Source organism: Stegostoma tigrinum, chromosome 3 (assembly GCF_030684315.1).
Source record: "Stegostoma tigrinum isolate sSteTig4 chromosome 3, sSteTig4.hap1, whole genome shotgun sequence".
Lineage (NCBI taxonomy): Eukaryota > Metazoa > Chordata > Chondrichthyes > Orectolobiformes > Stegostomatidae > Stegostoma > Stegostoma tigrinum.
In genome coordinates this window covers 102616025-102639436 of record NC_081356.1, presented here as the reverse complement: position 1 = coordinate 102639436, position 23412 = coordinate 102616025, and the positions used below count along the sequence as shown (strand labels likewise).

Here is a 23412-nt window from a genome sequence, read left to right as displayed (position 1 = left end):
TACTTCTAAACCTGTGTTAGATATTTATGTTAGAAATTTTGATCCTTAAATTTCAGTAGCGGATAGCTCCTGTTGGTTATGAACATATATGTAGCTATAAACTGAATACAGCTAAATAAATTCAAATTTACATGCAAACTATTTTTTAAAGCAAGATGTTTTAACTAATGATCCATTGCCCAGATGACCACCAAGGGAGGATACATGATGAGCTAAATGATTAGGGGCAGCACAATGACTCAGTGGTTAGCACTGCTGCCTCACAGCGCAAGGGACACAGGTTCGATTCCATCCTCGGACGACCGTCTGAGTGGAGTTTGCGCATTCTCCCCTTGTCTGCATGGGTTTCCTCCGGGTGCTCCAGTTTCCTCCCACAATCTAAAGATGCGCAGGCCAGGTGGATTGACTGTGCTAAATTGCCTATAGTGTTCAGGGATGTGTAGATTAGGTGGGTTATTGGGGGATGGATCCAAGGGAGACGCTCCGAGGGCCAATGCGACTTGTGGGGCCAAAGAGTCTATTTCCACACTGAAAGGATTCTATGATTAGCTGGTACCAAAACTGACACACAAATATCTCAAAAATTTGAAATTTATAAAATAAAAAATGCTGCAAAGCATTTTAGACAGTAAACACTTGCAAAATGTTCCCTTGTTTATCTCTTTCACCAAAGATTTATTATACATAAACTGTTTAGACATATTTTTTCAGTCAGATAACTGTTTGAAAGCAAACTAGGAGGTGTCAGTAAATATAACAAACAAGTACCAAAAGCACCTACCTTCTGATTTTAACTTTGTCAGAACGAAAATCAGATAGTTATTGAAGTCAGGATATTGATTAAGTTGCTCCAGTTTCTTAAGCAGCAGCTAAGGAAACACATTGAAGCAACCACAAAAATATAGCATATCTGAAGTCAAAACATGGTACAGTCCTTCAGTTAAAATAGAGATGTTAAAACAGCCTAATTCATTAAAAGTTATTTTAATAGTTTATCAAATAATGTAATCTGCAAAACACATGTAAATGCATCGTTCAAATGGAGTGAATAAAGGTATCCGCAGTGATTAAAACAACGTATTACAATATTCACCTCCCCCATCACCCAATTTATACAACGTGAGGCGCATGGCGATTGTGTGTTAAGCATGCCATTCGTATTAAAGCACCAGTTAAAAAAGGTTCCGTAAAACTGCGTACGCCATAGGCTTCGAGCTCAGTCTGGTGGTGGCGCTTTGTATCCATAATATGGAAGCGTCAAATCACGTAAAAAGGTTTTTAAAAAAGCTGTACGAAATATTTAAATTAAAAAAAGAGAGATTTGCAAACGGGGGAAGCGTGTCCTTCAGCCTCTTCGACTGGGGCACAACCTTAAACTACTTCATTCTTGATTCGCCCGTCTCGAATACGACACACGAAGCCTCGAACCGGTGATGACGGACATTTTTAAGAAAAATAAGTCAGGCCCGGCCGCTTTTGCAAAGGATACTTGCTGAACGGATCTCTGTATGGCCGTGTCTGGAGACTGCGATTCCTTCAGTAGCTGCAGAATTTGCTGGAGTCCTTGCTCATCGGGTTTCCACTCGTACTCCATCTTGGTTTGCTGCAATGAAACAGAGAGAGTCGGGTCAAACACCAAACTGCAAACACATTCAAACTCACCATTAGCGACTGCCCTTTACCGCAATGCAAAATTGAAACTCAACTTAATTCCCGACAGACCTGACTGTACTTTACAAAGTATGCGTTTTCTTTGCCCTCAATCAAACGTGATAACAAATTCTACTGACACTGCACCGCCAGGGCCTAAAACGACAGACTCATGGCGAATTTTCAATCCACTCAGACAACAGAGCTGAAAGCCTGCTCCCTTCCCCGGGTCCTAATGCGCAGCCGGTCATACGTCTCACCACAAATCTGCCAATCTCCTTCGCTGGGTCCTAAAGACATATCAGTCGGCACGGAATTGAAAATACTTCAAAAATCAGTAAAATTAACTTTAGAAAACTTTGTTAACGCTTCATAGAAGAACAAAATCAATTATTTAATATTACTGCGTGAACAGCAAGGTACATAAATTTAAATTAACTCAGCAGTTCTGATCCTATATCAATAAATGATCTTTAGACTACATTATGCACCCATAAACAGCATCTGCACACAAAAATTAAATCAGTTGCTATAATATTATTTCTCGGGTTGTATTTCCTTTCAAATCATAGAATCCCTACAGCATGGAAAGAGGCCCTTTGGCCCAACAACACCATACCGACACTCACAGCATCCCAACCAGACCCATCCCCCTATAACCCACCTAATCCACACATCCCTGAATACAATGGGTAATTTAGCATGGCCAATCCACCAAGCCTGCACATTTTTGGACTATGGGAGGAAACTGCAGCACCCAGAGGAAACGCACGCAGACGTGGGGAGAATGTGCACACTCCAAACAGACACTCATCCGAGGAATCGAACCTAGGCTCCTGGCGTTGTGAAGCAGCAGTGTTAATCAATGAGCCATCGTGCTGCCGGTACAAACAACACACACATCTTTCCAACAGCTTCTCAAAAATCACACAAATTTTTACATCTAGCATATCATTGCTCTTTCATAATCTATCCATCTCCTCTTCCCTATAATTTCTAAAAATAATGTTTATCCACTTCTAAATATTACTAAGATTCAAATCATTGCTTCTGATTGAATATTTCACACATTAACAACACAATACTTCACACGAGCCTCTTTATTCTTTTGGTAAATGCTTTTCTTTTTGTTTAAAATATCATGTACGTTGTCAAGTAGAACAATCAAATTTGACATGTTTTTATTCATTCTCAGGAGGAGGGCATTGCTGACCAGGCAGCATTATGTGCCCAGAGGGCAGTTGAGAGTCAACTACATTGCTGTCAGTAGGCCAGACCAGGTAAGGATGGCAGTTTACTTCCCTAAAAGACATGTGAACTAGGCGAGTTATCAGGCATTCAACAAAGGATCCATAATCATCATTAGAATTCTTAATTTCAGACATTTTAAAGAATTCAAATGTCACCATCTGCAGTGGCAGGATTTGAACCCAGTCCCCAGTTCATTATCTCGGTCTCTGGATTAACAGTCCAGCGATAACACCACTAGGTATTATCCACTGCCTCCCCATTTTCTTCAAACTATTCAATTTTGAACACCCCAATATCAATGTTTTCTGGATGAAGGGTCTAGTTCATACATGCACAGTTATTTACTAAACCTTTGAGAAAGCTCATTCATAACAAAATTTGCCTGCAAACAAGCTCAATATCAAAAAAAATGAAAATAGTGTTGCATTTTTAAATAATTTAGAAAAAGCTTCATTTTCCATTTTTCACACCCTACCTTACCTGACCTTACATCTCAAAGGCATTCAAAAACATTGAGAGTTGGCTCTGGAAAGTTTTTACAGCACAAAAAGGCCCTTCAGCCCATCATAGCAAGTATCTATCTACTCTAATTCCATTCTGCAGAACTTATCCTGTACCTTTCTAAGCTATGGCATTTTAAGTGCTCATCTAAATACTCCAATGCCTTGAGGGTTCCAGCTTCTACCATCCTTTTAGGCAGTGAATTCATTAAAAACTCAGTAATCTTTTTCATCATCGTAGAATCCCTACACAGTGTGGGTATAGCTATTTGGCCCAACAAGTCCACACTGAATCTCAAGAGCATCCTACCCACCCTCACCTGCCTATCCTATCACTGTAACGCTGCGCTTCCAAAGGCGAATCCACCTAATTTACACATCCCTTGACACTCAGGGCAATTTAGCTGGGTTAATCCACCTAACCTACACATTTTTGAACTGTAGGAGGAATCCCACACAGTCACGGGGAGAACATGCAAACTCCATACGGACAATTGCCCAAAGTTGGAATTGAACCCAGATCCCTAGTGCTGTGAGGCAGCAGTGCTAACTACTGAGCTCGTGTGCTTGAACTGGTAAAAAGGAAAGATTCAGAGAGATAAAGGCCAGGGATTAGTTTAGTTTGGAAAATCTGGTTGGCAGGCACGAGTTGGACCGGAAGGTCAGTTTCCTTGCTAAATGACTCCATAACTCTTGTGCATCGCATTCAACATATCTTTGGAATCTCTTCTACATGTTCTCCATTATCTTGGTATAATTTATAGAGAACAATATTCAAAACAATGTTGCATTCTCACTGTGGATTAGTCAATGATTCGTACAGACTTAACATTACTTTGCTCTCTGCCATCATATATAAAACATGCAATCCCCTATCCTTTTATGGTTTTTACACCAGCTTTTCTTTAAAGGATTTACATATCTGAGGCTGTCTCTTTTTCCTTTATAATTGTGCCACCTTGTGTAACACTGAACAGCTTACTCAATTGCTCAAAACTCATGGTATAAAATTAGTGTCTGCTGTAGTCATCTTGACATTAATCCTATCTCTAGAAACAATTCTCTTTATTTATACTATTAAAACTCCCTCACAGTCTTCATCAAATCTCTCCAAAACCTCTTCTGCCCAAATGCGACAAATCCAGCTTCACCAGCCTCTTCACACAACTGAATTCTTTCATGCTTGGTACAACAACAGCAAATCTCCTCTGCAACATCCCCAATGCGAGAACTGGACTCATCACTTCAGGTGCAACCTCACCTATTTTATTAAGGTTTAGCTTAACTCCTTTATTTTGATACTTTATCTCTCTGTGTGTGTGTGTGTGTGTGTGTGTGTGTGTGTGTGTGTGTGTGTGTGTGTGTGTGTGTGTGTGTGTGTGTGTGTGTGTGTGTAAAAGCCAAGGACCCAGCACTGTACATCTTTTTAAACAGCCTTCACAAACCTGCCACAATGACTTCTGCATATCGAAACCAGGTCCATTCCTGAATTCATTTAAAACTGTACCATTCGGTTTATGTGGTCCCCACTAAAACCAATCTGTTTACACTCCTGAGTTAAAGCTCATTGGCCATGTATCTTCACATTTCACTTTGGATCATTCTGAAGTCTTACTGTTCTCCACATTTTTAAAGATTTTTTCAAGTTTGTTTTCCACAAACCTTCAAATTATGCCTGCAGACACAAGATTGGTCTTTAATATATAGTATTGAAAAGTGCAGCAGTCCCAAAACAAAAACTTACTCCTGGGGATTCCACTGCATGTTTCCCTCTTCTGAAAAATAACCATTCATCTCTATTTTCTGCTTTTAATCCATACCAATTCTATATTCACACAGCCACTTTAATTCCAGGGGCTTCAATCTTGCTAACAGATCTATTTTGCTGTGCTTTATTAAAAGAACTTAGAGAAATCCATATGCTCAACCCTGTGACTCAACTATCTTCTCCGTTCCTTCAAAGGGTTCAAATACGTGAATCAGTATTCACCTTCGACAAAGCTGTGCTCACTTTCATTTATTAGCCCATATAGTTTTCCAAGTGTCAATTCATGGATTAATGCCTCTCAATATTTCATCACTGACATTAGGCAGATTGGCAACAGGTACATCAGGTTTATCCCCCCTCCTCATTTTTTGATGAAAGATGAGTTGGTAGCTGTAGTTCCCAAAATGTTTACTCTTCTACAAACTAGGATGCATTCCTTCCAGACTGGGTGACTTCTCCAGTTTGATCACTGCTCACTTTTTCAGTAGCTCCTCTATTTTGATCTCAAACAAACAATTTCTCTACTTCCTCCTCTTTTATTGCGATATTCCCACTTCCTTGTCTTGAGTAAAGCAGCACTGCTTCACAAATGGTTCTTGTTTCTGACTCCTAAATGACCCAATTCTTTTAATACGTAGATGATAATTTTTGGGGGTTCTCTAATAACATTCTGACTCTTTCTTCCTTTTATTTCTTTTCTCTGTTCCCATCTATACTGGTTTTTAAGTTCAGCCAAGCATCTTCCTGAAGTAATTTACAGTCCACTTCACAAATAAACATGCTGCCTATTGTATTACGTGCAAATGCTGATTTTGTGCCTCTAATGCCATTATATATAGAACGATTCCACCATCCACAGTTCAGTGAAATACAGTTTATATTCTTGGGGAAGGGATGTGGCACTGATTTTGGATATGCTGGGTTTCAGTCCTATTTACGTCTCAGTAAGTTTCTTGATGTGAAGTGCTATTACAGCTTAGCACAATTTTGCTTTCATCAAACATACACACCTGTACCTTATCACGTTGCCCACAACAGTAAAATCCTGGCATTTAACTTTGATTCAGAACCACCTATTAATCACATTGTATACAGTATAACTCAAATGCACCAAACAAACAGCACTTCAGTACCATGAAACCATGTCACAATTTATTCCTATTTTAGTTGTACTTCCAGAACCTTCAGTACTTTCGTCAGATACCATTAAATATGATTTTAAAAACAGTATTTTTTGTTTTGTGCTTCAGCAACAACAGAAACAGCATTTTAACTTCAGGTGAAATATACAAAGCTAGACCATTTCTCATCAACGAGAACATGCAAACCACAGCTTTACATCTCATTACAAATCATAATCACCTTCATTGCATTCTATGCATATCAAGTCTCATTAAAACGCCCGAATCAAAATTAACCTCTCAAATCTTCCATTCCATCAGAACAATCCTACAGTGGCAATTTACAATACATTGCTTAAAACACACTCATGATTTTGTGAAACATCAACATTGTCTTTTTCTAACTGTGTGCACTTTTGTGCATGATGCCTCTAAAATTAAGCATTATTAAAGTTCTAAATGCTACTACATTTACATATAATTTTTTATTCTTTCATGTGACATGGGCATTGCTGCAAAGTTCAGCATTTATTGCAATTCATAGCTGTTCTCCAATTGAGCGACTTAAGCATTTTGCTGTGGGTCTGGAGTCAAAGGTAGGCAAGACCTGGTAAAGATGGTGAATTTCCATCCTTAAAAAGGACATCAATGAATCAGACAGGTTCTTACAACAATCAACAATAGATGTCATGGATCACCATTTGTGAAACATGCACTTAATGAGAGGAAAATGGTGTTCACCTTTCATTCTTCTGATTTGACTAAAAGATCACGGACCCAAGATGCTAATTCTAGCTCTTTTTTTCCAGTGATTGATCCCGGTTTTGAATGTCTGCACCATTTTCTTTAATTTACCGCAATGCTTTTACTTCTGATCAGTTTAGTTAAGTGACTGGTACATGTGCTTGTAAGTAACACTTCTATAATGCATAAAATATTTGGAACAGACTTAAGCAATCTATTTCACAAGAAATGTGATAGAATTGTATTCAAAAGGAAGTACTTACAAAAAGCTGTCCCCACGCACTATCACAAGAGCCTACTTTTTTTGCACACATAAAGATAGAAGACACAACTTTTAATGGCAGAGGAATTGAATAATTTCCATCAGTCTTCAGAGTAGAAGACACTGACAGCATTCCAAAATCACTAAATAATCAAGGGGCAAAAAGATGTGATGAAATAAATACAATAACTACCACTAGAAATAAAAATGCTATGGATACTAATGGAATTAAAAACAAATAAATTCTCGGACCTGACGGAATGTATCCTAGGATATTAAAGGAAGTAGTTACAGAGATAACAATGCACTGGCACTAGAATGATATTCCAAGAATCCTAACATTCTAGAGAAGTCCCAGACAATCGAAAAAAAATTACCCATGTAATACCTTTAATGAAATGGAGGGAATTAAAAATCTGTTAACTATAGGCAGGTTTAATGTCTGCTATTGATAAAAGTTAGAATCTAATCTGAAAGATGTAATAACAGAACATTTAGAGAAACACAATATGATCACAGAGTCAACATGGCTTCATAAAGGGACATCATGCCTGACTAACTTACTAGAATTCTTTGAGGAGATAAAAGCAGGTTAGACAAAGTTGAAACAGTGGATGAAATATATCTGGATTTTTAGAAGACACACCACATGTTAAACGGCTTAATAAGACAACCCCACAGTATTGGAGGTAGTATATAAGCAAAGCTAGAGGACTGGATAGCCCAAAGACAGACAGAAACGGGAAAAAGGGGTGGGAAGCATTTTCAAGATGACAATATATAACTCGTGAAGTGCTACAGGGATCAGTGCTAGGGCCACAATTACTTACAATATAAGTTAATTACTTGGATGAGAAAAGTGATTATACTGTAGGCAAGTTTGCAAATGACAAAAATAGATGGGAAGACAAGTTATGGAGTCATATGGTATTTGGCACAACTTGTCCACATCAACCAGGTTTCCTAAATTGAACCCAGTAAGCGGGCAGGTCAGTGGAGCCAAGTCCATGAAAAGATCATCCATGATCTTATTGAATGACAGAGCAGACCCTAAGAGCCAGATGTCCTACTCCTGCTCCTATTTGTGTCCTAATTAGTTCCATTTGCCACCATTCATCTTATAATCCCTCTAAACCTTTCCAAATGTAACTGTCCAATTGTCTCTTCAAAGTTATAACTGCACTCACCTCTCCCACTTCTTCTGACAGTTTGTTCCACATATGCACCACCTTCTGGGTGAAACAGTTGCGCCTCAGGTCCCTTTTAAATCTTTTTCCTCTCACCTTAAACCCATGCCTTCTAGTTTTGGATTCCCCTACCCTGAGGAAAAGACCTTGGCTACTCACCTTATCAATGCCCTTCACCTAAGGTCACCCCTCAAGCCTCCGAAACTGCAGGGAAAGAAGTCCCACCCATCCAACCTCTCCTTATAACTCCAGTCTGGGTAACATTCTTGTAAATCTTTTCTGTACACTTTCTTGTTTAAAAACATCTTCTTACAGCAGGACAACCAGAATTGTACACAATATTCCAAATGTGGCCTGATCAACATGCTGTACATCTGTAACATGACATTTAACATCTGTACTCAACAGTCTGGATTGATGAAGGGAAACATGCCAAACACCTCCTTCACCACCCTGACTACCTGTGTTACCACTTCAAGGAACTATGTACTTTCCCCCTCCCAGGTCTCTCTGCTTCCACAACACTTCCCAGGAGTTACCATTTACTGTACAAATTCTGCCCTGGTTTGCCTTACCAAATTGCAACACCTGGCATTTAGCTACATTAAACTCCATCTGCCATTCCTCGGCCTACCAGCCCAGTTGATCAAGATCTCATTGTACTCTCAGAACTTTCTTCACTGTCTACTTTACCACCAATTTTGGTGTCATCTGCAACATATACCAACCATGCCTCCTATATTCACATCCAAATAATTTGTATATCTGACAAACAACCGTGGACTCAGCACTGATCCTTGCAGCACACCGGTGGTCACAGGCCTCTAGTCGAAGCAACAATGCTCTGTCTCCCTGGATCCATGTGATCTAACCATACTAATCAGTCTACCATGCAGAACCTTGTCAAAAGGCATTGTTAAGGCCATGTAGACAATATCTAACACTCTGCTTTCCTATCTTCTCAATAACCTCTTCAAAAACTTCAATCTGGTCAAAGAGAGCTACATTAAGATGTGCCTGGGTATGGAGGGGCAATCTTATGAAGAGAAACTGAATACGTTGGGCCTGTACTCATTGGAATTCAGAAGAAAGAGAGACAAGCTTATTGAAACATAAGATTCCTGAAGGACTTGACAGAGTAGATGCAGACAGGTTGTTTCCTTTCTGGCAGAGCGTAGGGCCAGTGGACATAATCGCAGAACATGGGATCATATATTTAAAGGCAGCTGGGTGGATTTTTTTTCCCCTCCCTTGGAGGTTAGTGAATCTGTGGAATTCCTTACCACAGAGAGTTATTGAGGCTGCATGTTTAAATACATACAGGATTTTGAAAAAAATTCATTTGTGGGATTGTGGGCATCGCTGGCTGCCTAGCACTTAGTGCCCATCCCCTGTTGTCCTTGAGAAGGTATTGAACTGCCTTCCTGAACTGCTGCAATACACCTGCTGTGGGTTGACACACCATGATATTAGGGAGGAAATTCCAGGATTTTGACCTGGAAAAGTGAAGAAACAGTGATATATTTCCAAGTCAACATGGTGAGTGGCTTGGAGGGGAACTTGAAGATGTTCATGTTCCCATATATCTGCTGCCTTCTTCCATCCAGGTGGAAGTGATCGTGGGTTTGGAAGGTGCTGTCTGCGGATCTTTGGTGAATTACTACAGTGCATCTTGTACATAGTGCACACTGCTGCTACTGAGCATCATCAGTGGATGGAGTAAGCGAATTAAGGGTTACAGGGAAAAGGCAGGAAAGTGGAGTTGAGAAAGATCAAATTCTTGCCAGATAGAAACTACTAACGTGCAACAAAAATTTTCAGTGGTCGATTTGGACACTAAGGATTGCTTAATTTATGTGCATTGTAATATTTAATCTTAATTGAATTCAACCTCCCAGCTTTCAAAGGATACTGTAATCATAGATGAATCTATTTCTCAGCACTAGGTAAAATTTGGTCCTTCACTAAGATGACTGGCTTGGTTAGTGATAATTACTACCAGAAGTCAGAATGACTAAAGTGCCTTAACGAGCAGTAAAATTGCTAAAAGGTTTGTTAACGATTACACAAGATTGAAATTACAAAGTAAAACAGAGGGTCAGACTTATTTTACCTTTTCATACATTACTTTCATTAAGTGCTAATGACACAAGAACAAACAAGACATATGGACTCAGGATTAGGACAGCACAGTGACGTGATCACCACAGAGCCCAGTTGTTTGACTAACAAGTAGTACAAGGTGAGCATACTAAAGCTTTGGAAGAATTGAAAACTGTAATAATCTAATTTGGAGGTGGCAATAATTTTAATCATGACTCTTGTGAAGCATTACTATAACAGTTCTAATTCATAAGACTCAAAGTCTTTAAAAGGACTTGCGATCCAGGGTAATTTAGCAAGTTGGACCCAAAATTGGCTTAGCAGTAGAAGGCTGTTCGTGTGACTGGAGGCTGATGTCCAGTTGCATGCCACAGGGATCAGTGCTGTGTCCATTATTGTTTGTGATATAAACAATATAGATTAGTTTAGAAGCAGGGCAACTACTATAGTTACAAAATTAACGAGTGGCTAATTGTCAAATGAAGAATCTATCTGGAATTTTAAAAACAAAGTTCCGAGGTTTTTAATCTCCTTTAGACCAAAGTAATAGCATCCATCAGGTGAAATACCAAATATTCCTTTCCAAATGCAAAATAGGTTACCAAGCCAAAGACTGAAGCTATTAATTAATAGTGCCATTATTAAGTATTCTTTACATGAGAGAAATTCATATAACATCATTTTTGAATTGTTTTAAGCACTGCTAATAGGAATATTTCTAATGTGTTAACAAAGATCTATAGCTCAGGTTGGTGTGCCATGCTGACTGCTTTTCATGCAACTATTTCGTCTCCCTTCTAGGTGACATAGTCAGTGCTGTGTAGTCTCCAATGAAGTGCTATTGTTCTGTCCCACTCTGAATTTATATGGTCCAGTCTGTCATGGTGGGCAGTCTTGTTTCTGGTTTTATACTGGAGTGGTATGCAGATAGGGCGTATTTCAACATATTTGTTAATTGCAGTAACTGCAAGAGACACTACATAGGATAGACGGGCAGGAAACTCACCACCAGGATACATGGAAATCAAACTTGCAGCAAAACGGTCTGACCAACTCTCCCTCATTTCAATACACTCCAACATAGAAGGGCATCAATTTAACTGGGACAAAAGTTACAGTACTAAGATACAAGCAAGACAAAGACATGCAGGAGAATTCCTGGAGGCCTGGGTTTTTAACCATTGATGCAATTAACAAATATGTTGAAATAGACCCCATCAACATACCACTATGGTATAAAGTCAGAAACAAGACTGCCCACCATGACAGACCAGACCACATAAAATCAGAGAGGGACACAACCACACAGAGCTTCAATAGAGGTTACACAGCATTGACAATGTCACCCAGAAGGGAGACGAAACGTTTGCAATGTAAACCAGTCAGATTGGCAAACCAACCAACAACTCCAACCACTAACAGGAACACATCAGTTCAGAACAGAAGCAAGCCATTTGTCCCTTGACCCTGGTTGGCCATTTAACAAGTTCAATCTGTTCATGTCTTGAATTCAGTCTTCCACTCTACCTCAATAACCTTTGATTCTCTTGCCTAACAAGAATCTCTGAAGTACACTGCCTTCTGAAGCAGTTAGTTCTAAAATCAGAACTCTCCAAAAAGCTCTCATCTATTCAATATTTTAAAACAGTGATTCTTAACTCTGGAAATATCCATTCCACATTCATCCTATCAAGGCTGTTCAGAATATTATGTACTTCAAGCAAGTATCTTTACAAGCTTTCATCTTCACCTCTAAGTCCAAAGCCAACAAAGCCGGAGTATAACAATCATACAACTAATCATCATTCCTTGCCAAAGCCTGTTTTACCAAATTCAGCAGTACCAACTTCTACTGTTATTCCAGGGGATGTAGACATTTCTGTTTAAAATAGTATTTATTGCCCTTGAGAAGGTGGCGGTTAGTTGTCTTCTTGAAACACTAGAGGCTACGCAGACCAGTGACGGTGAAGGAAAGACAATATAATTCTGAAGAAGGATCACTGAACATGAAACATTAACTCTGCTTTCTCTCGGCAGATGCTGCTAAACATGCTGAGTTTTTCCAACAATTTCTGTTTTTGTTTGCAATCACTCTCAGTTCTGAACTTCATCTCTTTCAGTTCATGTTTGAACTAAGGCTGTGATGGGGCCAAGGATTGAATGATCCTCATATCCTAATATTTACTCCATGTTCATTCTGATCAAGTTCATGGACAAACTTAAGTCAAATATCCCACAGAACTCATCAACAGCAAATGCAGTCATGACTGATTCAACGGATTTCACAAAAAGTTGTGGTTGGTTGGCTCACCGAGCTGGTTCATTATTTTTCCCCGCAGATTTTTCATTACCCTGCTGGGTAACATCATCAGCGCAGCCTCTGGTGAAGCAACATTGTGTTTTCCCACCCGTTATTTAAATTCTCGACTCTGTTCAGCTGGATTACCTCACTTGCAGTTTTCATTCGCTGTGGAGTGTATGTGGGGTTGAGCTCTATATGTTTGTTGATGGCTTTCTTCGTGGAGTACCAGACTTCTAGGAATTCCCATGCCTGTTTTGTTTTGCCTGTCCCAGGATCTTGGCATTGTCCCAGTCAAATTGGTCATTCTCCTTATCCATGTGGATAGAGATGAGTGAGTTTTGATCATGTCTTTTTGTAGCCAATTGATGTTTGTGTATCCTTGTTGTTAATTTCCTTCCTGTTTGTCACAGTCTTTGGGAACATTGTATCTGACATTGGTCCTGTCCATAATGGGTATTGGGTCTTTGGTTCGGGTGAGCAATTGTTGTAGGGTTGATGTGGGTTTGTGTGCTACTGTGATGCCCAGTGGTCATAGGAGTCTTATGACTCCGCTCACTTAAACCAAACACCCACTACCCACTGTGGACAGGGCCAATATCATAGACAAGATTCTCTGCAGAGACTGTGGCAAACACTACATCGGACAAACAGAAAGGAAATGCCACATGAACAATCTTTACCTCTCTCTTCAGCAGTAGTGACACTATCTGAAAACTGTTTAGTTCTGCAGTTTCATTTTATCCTTTGATGAGAAACATGTTATTTCTATTGGGCACTAAGAATCTAAAGCTTCAACAACTCGTAGGTTTCAATCTCCTTTCCTCGACACTTCCCTCTGACTTCTATTCCTTGTTGTGTATTTACAATGCCTTCAGCCACCCCCTCTCTGACACAGAGCAATCTGTCTTTTGCAAAGTACTCAACTTTATTCCCTTACACTGACGTTTACAAACTGAACTTGATATGACATTGAATTCTTCAGTTGCCTTGACATCCATCCCAATTTTCAACGTTTTTGAGTCCAGTGAAGAATGTGATAAGGTGGAGGAGGGATGGTGATGCGGGCATCATTGACGATGAGCTGGCTCAGAGCTGATGGATTCTCCAAAGTTATATCTTTCCTTTTTCGTAAAGCCATTCAAAATGACACTAGATTGTGGTGACAGTGGAAAAGTTTTTTTTAATTCCACTGAAAAATGCATGTGATAATAAAATCATTCATTCATTCAAAAATTTCTGTCCAGGAGTTCTCCCTCACTCAACAGAACTTTTCACCTGTCTCCAGTGTTCTCCCTCTTATTGGATTCTCACTATGGTCTCAATCTCTGAGCTTTTCATTTAGAGCTGTATCCTATCAGCCACCTCAATTTCTCTGTTCCTCTCACTTGCTCTAACCCGATTCTTTCTGAACTTGCTGCACTGTTCTCGTCGATCTAATCTTAATATTGTAATCAAACTTGATGACAGGAAGGGGATACTGCCATTGTCTGCTGGCAAACTAGCTTCTACCCTGCAGAGGCGGAATACCACTTGTGACAATTCTTCTTATTTTACCAGACCATAACCCCATCACCAAACAACAAACCACTGTTTCCAAAACACTGGCTTCATCAGATATCTTCCCTCTTCCAAACCAGTTATTTGTACCTCCTTTCCACAATCTATTGAAAAGACCACCCTATTTAGATCCATCTGTTCCTGTTTTATTGAACTGATTCCTTCCTAACTTTGCTCCAGTTTTTCCACTATTATCCTGTCTCTCTGCACTTACATCAGAACTTCTTCAAAGGCCCTCCATCACTTTAAAGGTTCACAATTTTCTCACCCTACCAGTTTTCTTTCTTTATATGTTCACTTGTAGGACATGAGCATCGCTGGCTGGCCAGCATTTACTGCCCATCAGAAGGTGATGATCAGTCTTTCTGAACTGCTGCAGTTCACATGCTGCAGGTTGCCCACATTGCCCTTAGGGAGAAAATTCCAGGGTGTTTAAAACTGCAAAAAAGTGAAGAAACAGAACCTTTGATGCATTTCTGCAGTGTATCTTGTAGCTAGTACACACTGCTGTTACTGAGTGTCAGTGGTGGAGGGAGTGGATGTTTGTAGATGTGGTGCCAATCAAGCAGGCTGCTTTGCCCTAGATGATGTCAAGCTTCTACAGTGCAGCTGGAGCAGTACTAACGCATGCAAGTGGGGAGTATTCATCATACTTCTGACTTGTGTCTTGTAAATGCTGGACAGGCTTTGGGACTCCGGCAGGTGAGTTACTCCTGCTATCCATTGAAGCAGTTTTGCTGTGGCTCTTTGATGCCACATTCAGTTGAATGCAGCTTTAATGTCAAAGACTGTCACTCTCACTTCACGTGAAATTCAGCTCTTTTGTCCATGTTTAAACCAAAGCTGTAATGGGGTCAGGAGCAGTTTAGCCCTAGCAGAACTCAAACTGAGTGTCAGTGAGCAGATTATTGCTCAATAGGTGCTGCTTGATAGGCACTCTTGACATCTTCCATCACTTTATTGATGATCAAGAATAGACTGATAGGGTGGTAACTGGCCATATCCGATTCATCCTTCTTTTTGTGTACATGACATATCTGTACAACCTTCCATATTGTCAGGTAAATGCCAGTGTTGTAACTGCACTGGAAGTGCTTGGCTAGCAGAGCTGCAAGTTCTGGAGCACAAGTCTTCAGTACTATTGTCGGAATATTGTCAAGGTCTATTGCCTTTGCAATACCAAGTGCCTCCAACCATTTCTTGCCATCATGTGGAGCAAACAATTTGGCTGAAGACAGGAATCTGTAATGGGGGCTACTGGAGGAAACTGAGATGGATCAGCCACTTGGCATTTCTGGCCGAAGATAGCTGTGAATGCTTCAGTCATATCTTTTCCACTGATGTTTTGGGCTCTTCTATCATTGAGGATGGAGATATTTCATCATATCACGCCAATCTTTCTACACCTGTAATGCCCAGCATGGTCTGAGGGATCCCTTGCTTCTTCCTTGAACAGAGGCACAAGTTTTCATTGTCCAGCACTTTGGTCTCTGACTGAACAATTTCTTTCATTCATCGTGCATCCCCCAAACAAAACATGTTCAGAGATAGTAGGAACTGCCAAAGCTGCAGAATCTAAGATAACAAGGTGTAGAGCTGGATGAACACAGCAGGCCAAGCAGCATCAGAGCAGCAGGAAAACTAAGGCTTCGGGACTTGACCTTTCTTCAGATTTCTGAAGAAGGGTCTAGACCTGAAATAGATAACAAAGTGTGAAGCTGGATGAACACAGCAGGCCAAGCAGCATCTCAGGAGCACAAAAGCTGAAATGTCAGCTTTCCTGCTCAGCCTGCTGTGTTCATCCAGCTCTACACTTTGATATCCCCCAAACACAGATGTTTATGCTGGTACTCAGGAATTCTAGATACTCCTGCCTTTTTGTGCGATATATGGAACATTCTTCATTCCTGTTCCATTCAAGGACTCTCCACCTGTCCTCCTACAGCTCTCACCAGTATGCTGATGACTATATTGGTGCCGTGTCCTACTTTTGAACCAACTGGAAGCTTCAGCAATGCTTTCAATCTTTGCTATTCTCCCACCTTTACATGTTCACCTCCAACTATTCCATTCTGTCTGTATTTCTGGCAACAGGTTGTCAACTGATTTTGTTACAAGCCCACTCACTCAACTTGACTACACGGTCTCGTGACTTACACTACTGTATAGACTTGATTCCATTTATCCAGTTTCTTAGTCTTTGTCGCATCTGTTTTAATGGTACAGTCTTCCAAAGCAGCATGTCTAAAATATTGTTTTTTATAATCCACAGAAGATTCTTTCCACTGTGGTCAACAGGGGATCAAACATGTCCACATTTTCCACACCCGCTCACTCCTTCTACTTCTATATTTAAGATTATTTTCCACAACCAAACATTCAACTCTTGACATTCCAAAGGAACCATTCCCTCAGCAATATCCTGGTCCAGTTCTCAAAACATCCTGACAACGATGGAACCTTTGTATCTAAGCACAAGAGATGTAACATCTACCCATTTTACCACCTCTCAGCTCACTTTCCAAGGGTCCAAATACTGCCGCCAGATGAAGCAATGAATTACATTGGTGTGCCTGAGATAGGTCAGTGCATTGTCTTTCCTTATATCCTTTCATTTTCCACTCCAGAGTCTAGACAGCTGAGCTGGGAAGTTCATCTTCAGCAGGCTGAACAATAATTCATATCCTTGCTGAAGGGTACAGCCATTCCAAGATTCCAGGAAAGCCAACGCAAGCCCCCTTATCCTTATGTACCACGCCACCAACCTCCAAATCCAACACATCATCCTCCGACATTTCCGCCATCTGCAATCTGTCCCTACTACCAAAGACATTTGTCCCTCCCCACCTTTATTTGCTTTCCAGAGGGACCACTCTCTCCGTGACTCCCCTATCCGCTCCACACTCCCCTCCATTGCTACCACCCCCAGCACTTTTCCCTGCAACCAAAGCAAGTGCTACACCTGCCCCTATACCTCCCCGTCAACCCCATCCCAGGCCCTAAGAAGACATTTCACATCAAACAGATGTTCACCTGCACATCTGTTAATGTGATATACTGTGTCCGCTGTTCCCATTGTGGCCTCGTCTACATCGGGGAAACCAAATGGACACTTGGGAACCGCTTTGCGGAACTCCTACACTCAGTTCGCAACAAACAACTACACCTCTCAGTCGCAAACCATTTCAACTACCTTCCCCTCCACCCCCCACCCCACGGACGACATGTCCGTCCTGGGCCTCCTGCACTTCCACGATGACGCCACCCAAAAGATGCAGGAATGGCATCTCATATTTCGCTTGGGAACCCTGCAGCCTAAGGGTATCAATGTGGACTTCACAAGCTTCAAAATCTCCCCTCCCCCAACCACCACATGCCAAAACCAGCCCAGCTAGTCCCCGCCTCTCTGACCATTCCTTCCACCTCGAGCCCTACCCACTAACCTCATCCTGCCCCCTTGACCTGTCCGTCTTCACTGGACTGACCTATCCCCTCCTTAACTCCCCACATGCATTCACCTTCACTGGCTCTAACCCCACCTGTTTGTCCTGTCTGTCTCCTCTCACCCTATCTTCTCCTTTATCCATCATCTATCTGCCTCCCCCATCTCCCTATTTATTTCAGAATCCCCTTCCCCTCCCCCATTTCTGAAGAAAGGTCCCATCCTGAAATGTCAAGCTTTCCTGCTCCTCTGATGCTGCTTTGACCTGCTGTGTTCATCCAGCTTCACACTGTGTTATCTCAGATTCTCCAGCATCAGCGGTTCCTAGTATCTCAAGCCAAGGCATTCTTCAATTTCAGAGGTCCATATCACACAAAGACCTTGGACGCCAACACACCGATTGCACTTACTCCCAAATGAAAACTAAAACAAATCTCCACTGCCTGCAATACTATCACGAGGCTGTTAATCCAGGCACCCGGATAATGTTTTGGGGACCAGGTTCGAATCACAGCACAGCAAGTGGTGGAATGTGAATTCAATAAATATCTGGAATTAACAAGCTAATGATGACTGTGAATCCATTGCCAATTGTTGGAAAAACCCCACTTGGTTCACTAATGAACTTAGGGGAGGAAACTGCCATCCTTACCTGGTTTGGCCTACATGTGAGTCCAGACCCAAGTGTTTGATTCTTAACTGCTCTCTGGGCAATTAGGAATGGGCAATAAATGCTGCGTAGCCAGTGATGCCCTCATCCCATGAATGAATTTTTTAAAAAGCCATTAAACCAAGACAGATTAATCCCTGAGCAGCAGTCCAAGTGATTAGCTGAAGTCATGTGACTTCCCAGAAGAGTCCTCTTAAACATCTGATAAAAATCCAGGCCTTTCCACCAAATTTGAATTAAATCAATTTTTCCACAATCCCTCAAAAACATTAAATTTATGTCTTTGTGACATAAACCCATTTCAATTTAGTCTACTGTACTTGCTGTTCACAAATTGGTCACTTCTACACTAGGGAGACAAAGTGCAGACTGAGAGGCCATTTTGAGGAACACCACCATTTAGTGGCCTGTCATTTTAAACCTTTACCTTGCTCTCTGACAGAGATCCCTCTCTTTGTTTTCTGCATTGTTCAAGTAAAGCTGAATACAAGCTTGAGCACCTCACTTTTTATTAGGCACTTTACTGGCTGCTGGATTCAACAATGAACTCAACAATTTCAGGCCCTGAACATTTTACCTCAGATTTTTCACTTTCAGATAGCAATACCTGCTCCAGTCACATTTTCTTCTTTTCATGCCACGTCCTCCTTCCCTCGGGATGTTTGAGGTCACTTCTTGTCATTCACTGACCTTTCTTTTGTCCTTGTCTCATCTACCACTTGCTCAAAACCTATTACATCAATAACCTTTCTTATTTATGAAGAAACGTCATTGGCATAAAACATTAAATCTGTTTCTCTCACCAGTTGCATTATACATTAAGTACTTCCATCATATTCTGTTGCTATTTCAGATTTCCATTATTCATGGTATTTTGCTTTTCAATTGACTTAAGGGTAGTATTCAATTGACTTAAGGATAGTATTCGATTAAAGTGAGTAAATTATTATAATGACAACACAAGGAGGTAGTGGTGCAGTGGCATGGCATGAAACAAAACATCTAAAACAAGAACTTGATGGATTTGAATCAGGGCAGATAGTGAAGTCTGAAATCAATAAAATTTAAAATAAGAAGCTGCTCTAATGTTGACTGTGTAACCACTGCTAATTGTCATAGAACCCAAACTAATTCACGAGAAAAAGAGATAAAAAGGTGTAGAGCTGGATGGACACAGCAGGCCAAGCTGCAAGGCTGACTTTTTGGGCCTAGACCCTTCTTTTTCTGAAGAAAGGTCTAGGCCTGAAACGTCAGCTTTCCTGCTCCTCTGATGCTGCTTGGCCTGCTGTGTTCATCCAGCTCTATGCTTTGTTATCTCAGATTCTCCAGCATCTGCAGTTCCTACTATCTCTGATTCACTAAGTCTAGAGACAGAAATTTGTCATCTTAACCTAGTCCAGCCAATACGTGACTCCAGACTCTCAGCAATGCGGAGACTCTTAACTGTCCTCGAACTTTGCACATTCAATTAGATCCCCACTCAGCCATCTCTGCTTTATCAAAAACACTTCCAGCCTATCTTGTCTCTATCGCCAACAGTAGAGAAAATACAAGAATTAACTGTCCTCGAGGCAGTTAGGTATGAGCAAAAAATATTGGCGGAGGTATAAAAATAATACAGGGACTTAAAAACGAGTTAACCTGAAGAGTCGTAGAAGTCAGATCTATAACACGAAAAAGGTTGTCTGACCCATCGCACCTTGCTGATTAAACACAAGCACCTAGCTCTTCTGATCCCATTTTCCAGGACTTGGCCATAGTCCTGCATGCCTTGGCATCACAAATACAGATCTAAATATTTCTTAAATGTTTTGAAGGTTTCTAACTCCACCAGCCTTACAAGCAGAGTTTTTACAGCATGGGAAAAGGCCCCTCAGCCCATCTTACTTGCATCTGTCAGAAAACATCTTTACAGTATATTCTAATTTCATTTCCCAACATTTAGCATGTAGCTTTATATGCTATGGTCTTTCAAGCATTCATCTAAGCACTTCTTAAAAGGCTTGAAGATTCCTACCATCACCTCTCTTTTAGGCAGTGAGTTTCAAATACCCAAATCTCGTGGATGGAAAAAGAAATTCCTCAAATCTTCTCTAAACCGCCATCTCCTTATCTTAAAACTGTGCCTCTTGGTTACTGACCAAGGGGAAAAGTTTTTCCCTGTCGACTGTCTATGCCCTTCAGAACTTTGCACATTCAATTAGATCCCCACTCAGCCATCTTTGCTTTATCAAAAACACTTCCAGCCTATCTTGTCTCTATCTCCAAAGTAGAGAAAATACAAGAATCTATTATTAGGAATGTTATTATCAGGCTACATTCCCAATATTTTTTAAGCCTGTGTGTGGACCTTTAAAGCCCACATGTGGTAGCGACTTCAGCAAGTGGAAGATGAGTCGGTATGTCAACAAGCTGGCACAGGATCTCTAAGCAACTGTACAGCTGAGAGGAAACAGAGTGCTACTGGATATAGTCAATCTTGTCAACAATATGTAAAGCAGACGATTCCACTTCTGGGACAATCTGGTAAATGAGGTCATAATTTTAGCATAAGGGGTTTGCACTAAAAACAGATGAGGATGAAATACTTCTCTCAAAAGATTATGAATCTGTTCAATTCACCACCCTAGAGTGTGCTGGACGCCAGCACACTGAATAAATTAAAGTAGGAGACAAACAGGTTTTTAGTTATTACAGGTTGAAGGGTCATCGAGAGTGGGCAGAAAAATAAGAGTTGAGGTGGAGATGAAATCAGCCATGATCATACTGAATGGCAGAGCAGACTCGTGGGGCCGAATTACCTGCTTCTGCTCCTAGTTCTTATGTTATGCATTTGTATTTGTATTTTCAAAAAAAAATTGATAAGAAGCCACACAAGGGATTGCTACATACAACTCAGCTCATGTAACTTGGCATGTACTAAGGATTGGTTAACAAATTGAAAACAGAAAAGGAACAAACAGGTCATTTTCAGACTGCTAGGCAGTGACGTACCGAGCTACGAGAAGCCTTGGGTCTCACCATTTATAACCTATAAAAATGACTGGAGTTAGTGTAACACACACAGATTCACTGATCACACAAAATGCAGTGAAAATATAAAATGCAATCATGAAGCAAGTAAGTTACAAAAGCATACAGTCAGATTTAGCGTGTGGGCCAGTGAGCGACAGATGGAATATAATGAGGAGTAGTGCGATGTTATGGTTTTTGGCAGAAAACATAAGAGGTGTTTCATCTCTTAAAATGATTGGGAATGCAAATATCAGTAATGAGATGGGCCTGGGTGTGCCTGTACATGATTCTCAGAACTACCTAATAAGTACAGCCAGCAATTAGGAATGCAAATGGTTCAACAGTTTATTACAAAGGGATTGGAAAATAAATCTTATTACAATAACATAGTAACTTTGTGAATCCACATCGAGAGGTGCAGACTTTTGGTCTCCTTATCCAAAGGAGAAGGAAGTGTGTAGGTGTTTAGTAAATATTTACTGAACTGATTCGAGAGGTGATAGGATTGTCTTTTCTGAGAGAAAAAAATTGTACATAGACCAGATCTATACCTGACATTTGTAATACTAGAAGGTAAGTTTTCATTAAAACAAATACTTCACAGGCTTGACAGAGCAAATACCATAGCAACGTATACCTTGGCTGAAGAGAGTACCATTAGAAATTACAGTCTCAGAATATATCAACCATTTAAAACCAAGGAAGACAAAGCTCTTCATTTAAAATGTTGTGAATGTTTTACATTCTTGATCCTATCACTGATCATATTCATGATGGAGATTGACAGACATTTTGATATCGAGGAATATGGGCAGAGAGGTCTACAGATTAAACAAAATAACTAAAACATACGTGCAAATAGCATTTTACATTGGCGTTAACTGTAGATGCCTAGAATAATCCCAACTGACGTTTCTGCATTTGTATTATCCTTTGCAGTCACATTAGTGGAATCTCAGGCTTTACACACTCCAAAGTGTGATTATTAATTGGACGAATAAAGGCAACCAATCCAAGTCAACTCCGCCAGTTCATTATTGCTAGAGAAGTTAAAGAGCGAAAGCTATCCATTAAAGCTTTCCAAATCCACGAGAAGCCGGACAGTTTCCTACAACAGGTAATTAAGTGACTGGATTTAGATAGTCATACAACAGTCCCCTTCCTACACAAGTAATTTTTTATGTGTATCTCTCACCTGGAGGGCTGCTTCCAAAATGTAAAAATAATCAAATAACGTGTTGAGATCTCGGGCACGAATAATTGTTGATGCGTCTAAACGGCCATCGGCGAAATGCGTGAAACAAAACTGTTAGATATAAAGGATAAATGCCGTCCAACAGCGTGCCCGGCTTCAAGCTCGACCTCACTGATTTTTTTTTAATAGAGCGGAATGTGCGAAGCGGCCTGAGAAGGTCGCAATGACCTATCGGTAACACTATAACATTTCAACGGAAATCATTACAATATTTATGGCGTATTCTAACCACCTACCATGTGTTACAACTGATTAAATGAAAAGAAAATGTAAACCTACGACATTATAACGAACATCCATCCGCGAACACACATAGACCTACCCAAACCATCACAGTGTCCGGTATAACTGTACAAAACACATCCGCAGCCCTCAAATGGCGCCCAACGGCGACCGGATCACGTGCAATCAGGCTTGGATCTGATTGGTCGGACAGTTACCGTGACAACCAGGTCCTGTACCTTTGAAACTGTCTCCATGGCAACCACAGGTAGTGGATCTTGCTCTTGAGAATTGCCTTTCGGAGCTTTGAGAAAATCCAACATTATGGGCACGATTGTTCCCTCAGTGCGGACCTACCCACTC

At 40.6% G+C, this 23412-nt stretch overlaps 1 protein-coding gene and 1 long non-coding RNA gene across 7 annotated transcripts in view; one reads left to right on the top strand and one right to left on the bottom strand.

Annotated features, from left to right (window-relative positions):
- The window catches only part of tnpo1 (transportin 1), a 130780-nt gene extending 107572 nt beyond the window's left edge, over positions 1-23208 (bottom strand). For all 6 annotated transcript variants that reach the window (XR_009445597.1, XR_009445599.1, XR_009445598.1 and 3 more), the window contains exons 1-3: positions 23107-23208; positions 1490-1603; positions 782-857 (exon numbers count right to left, since the gene is read on the bottom strand). Coding sequence is in view for 2 of the 6 variants with exons in the window: in XM_048527436.2 (XP_048383393.1) it covers positions 782-857; positions 1490-1603; positions 23107-23127 (211 nt within the window). In the remaining 4 variants the exon portion in view is untranslated. The remainder of the gene's footprint in view (positions 1-781; positions 858-1489; positions 1604-23106) is intronic.
- LOC132209493 (uncharacterized) lies at positions 1257-22617 on the top strand. Its single transcript, XR_009445600.1, has 3 exons — positions 1257-2069; positions 2846-2930; positions 22512-22617. It is a non-coding gene; the product is annotated as an uncharacterized LOC132209493 (long non-coding RNA).
- Positions 23209-23412: the final 204 nt, after the last annotated feature.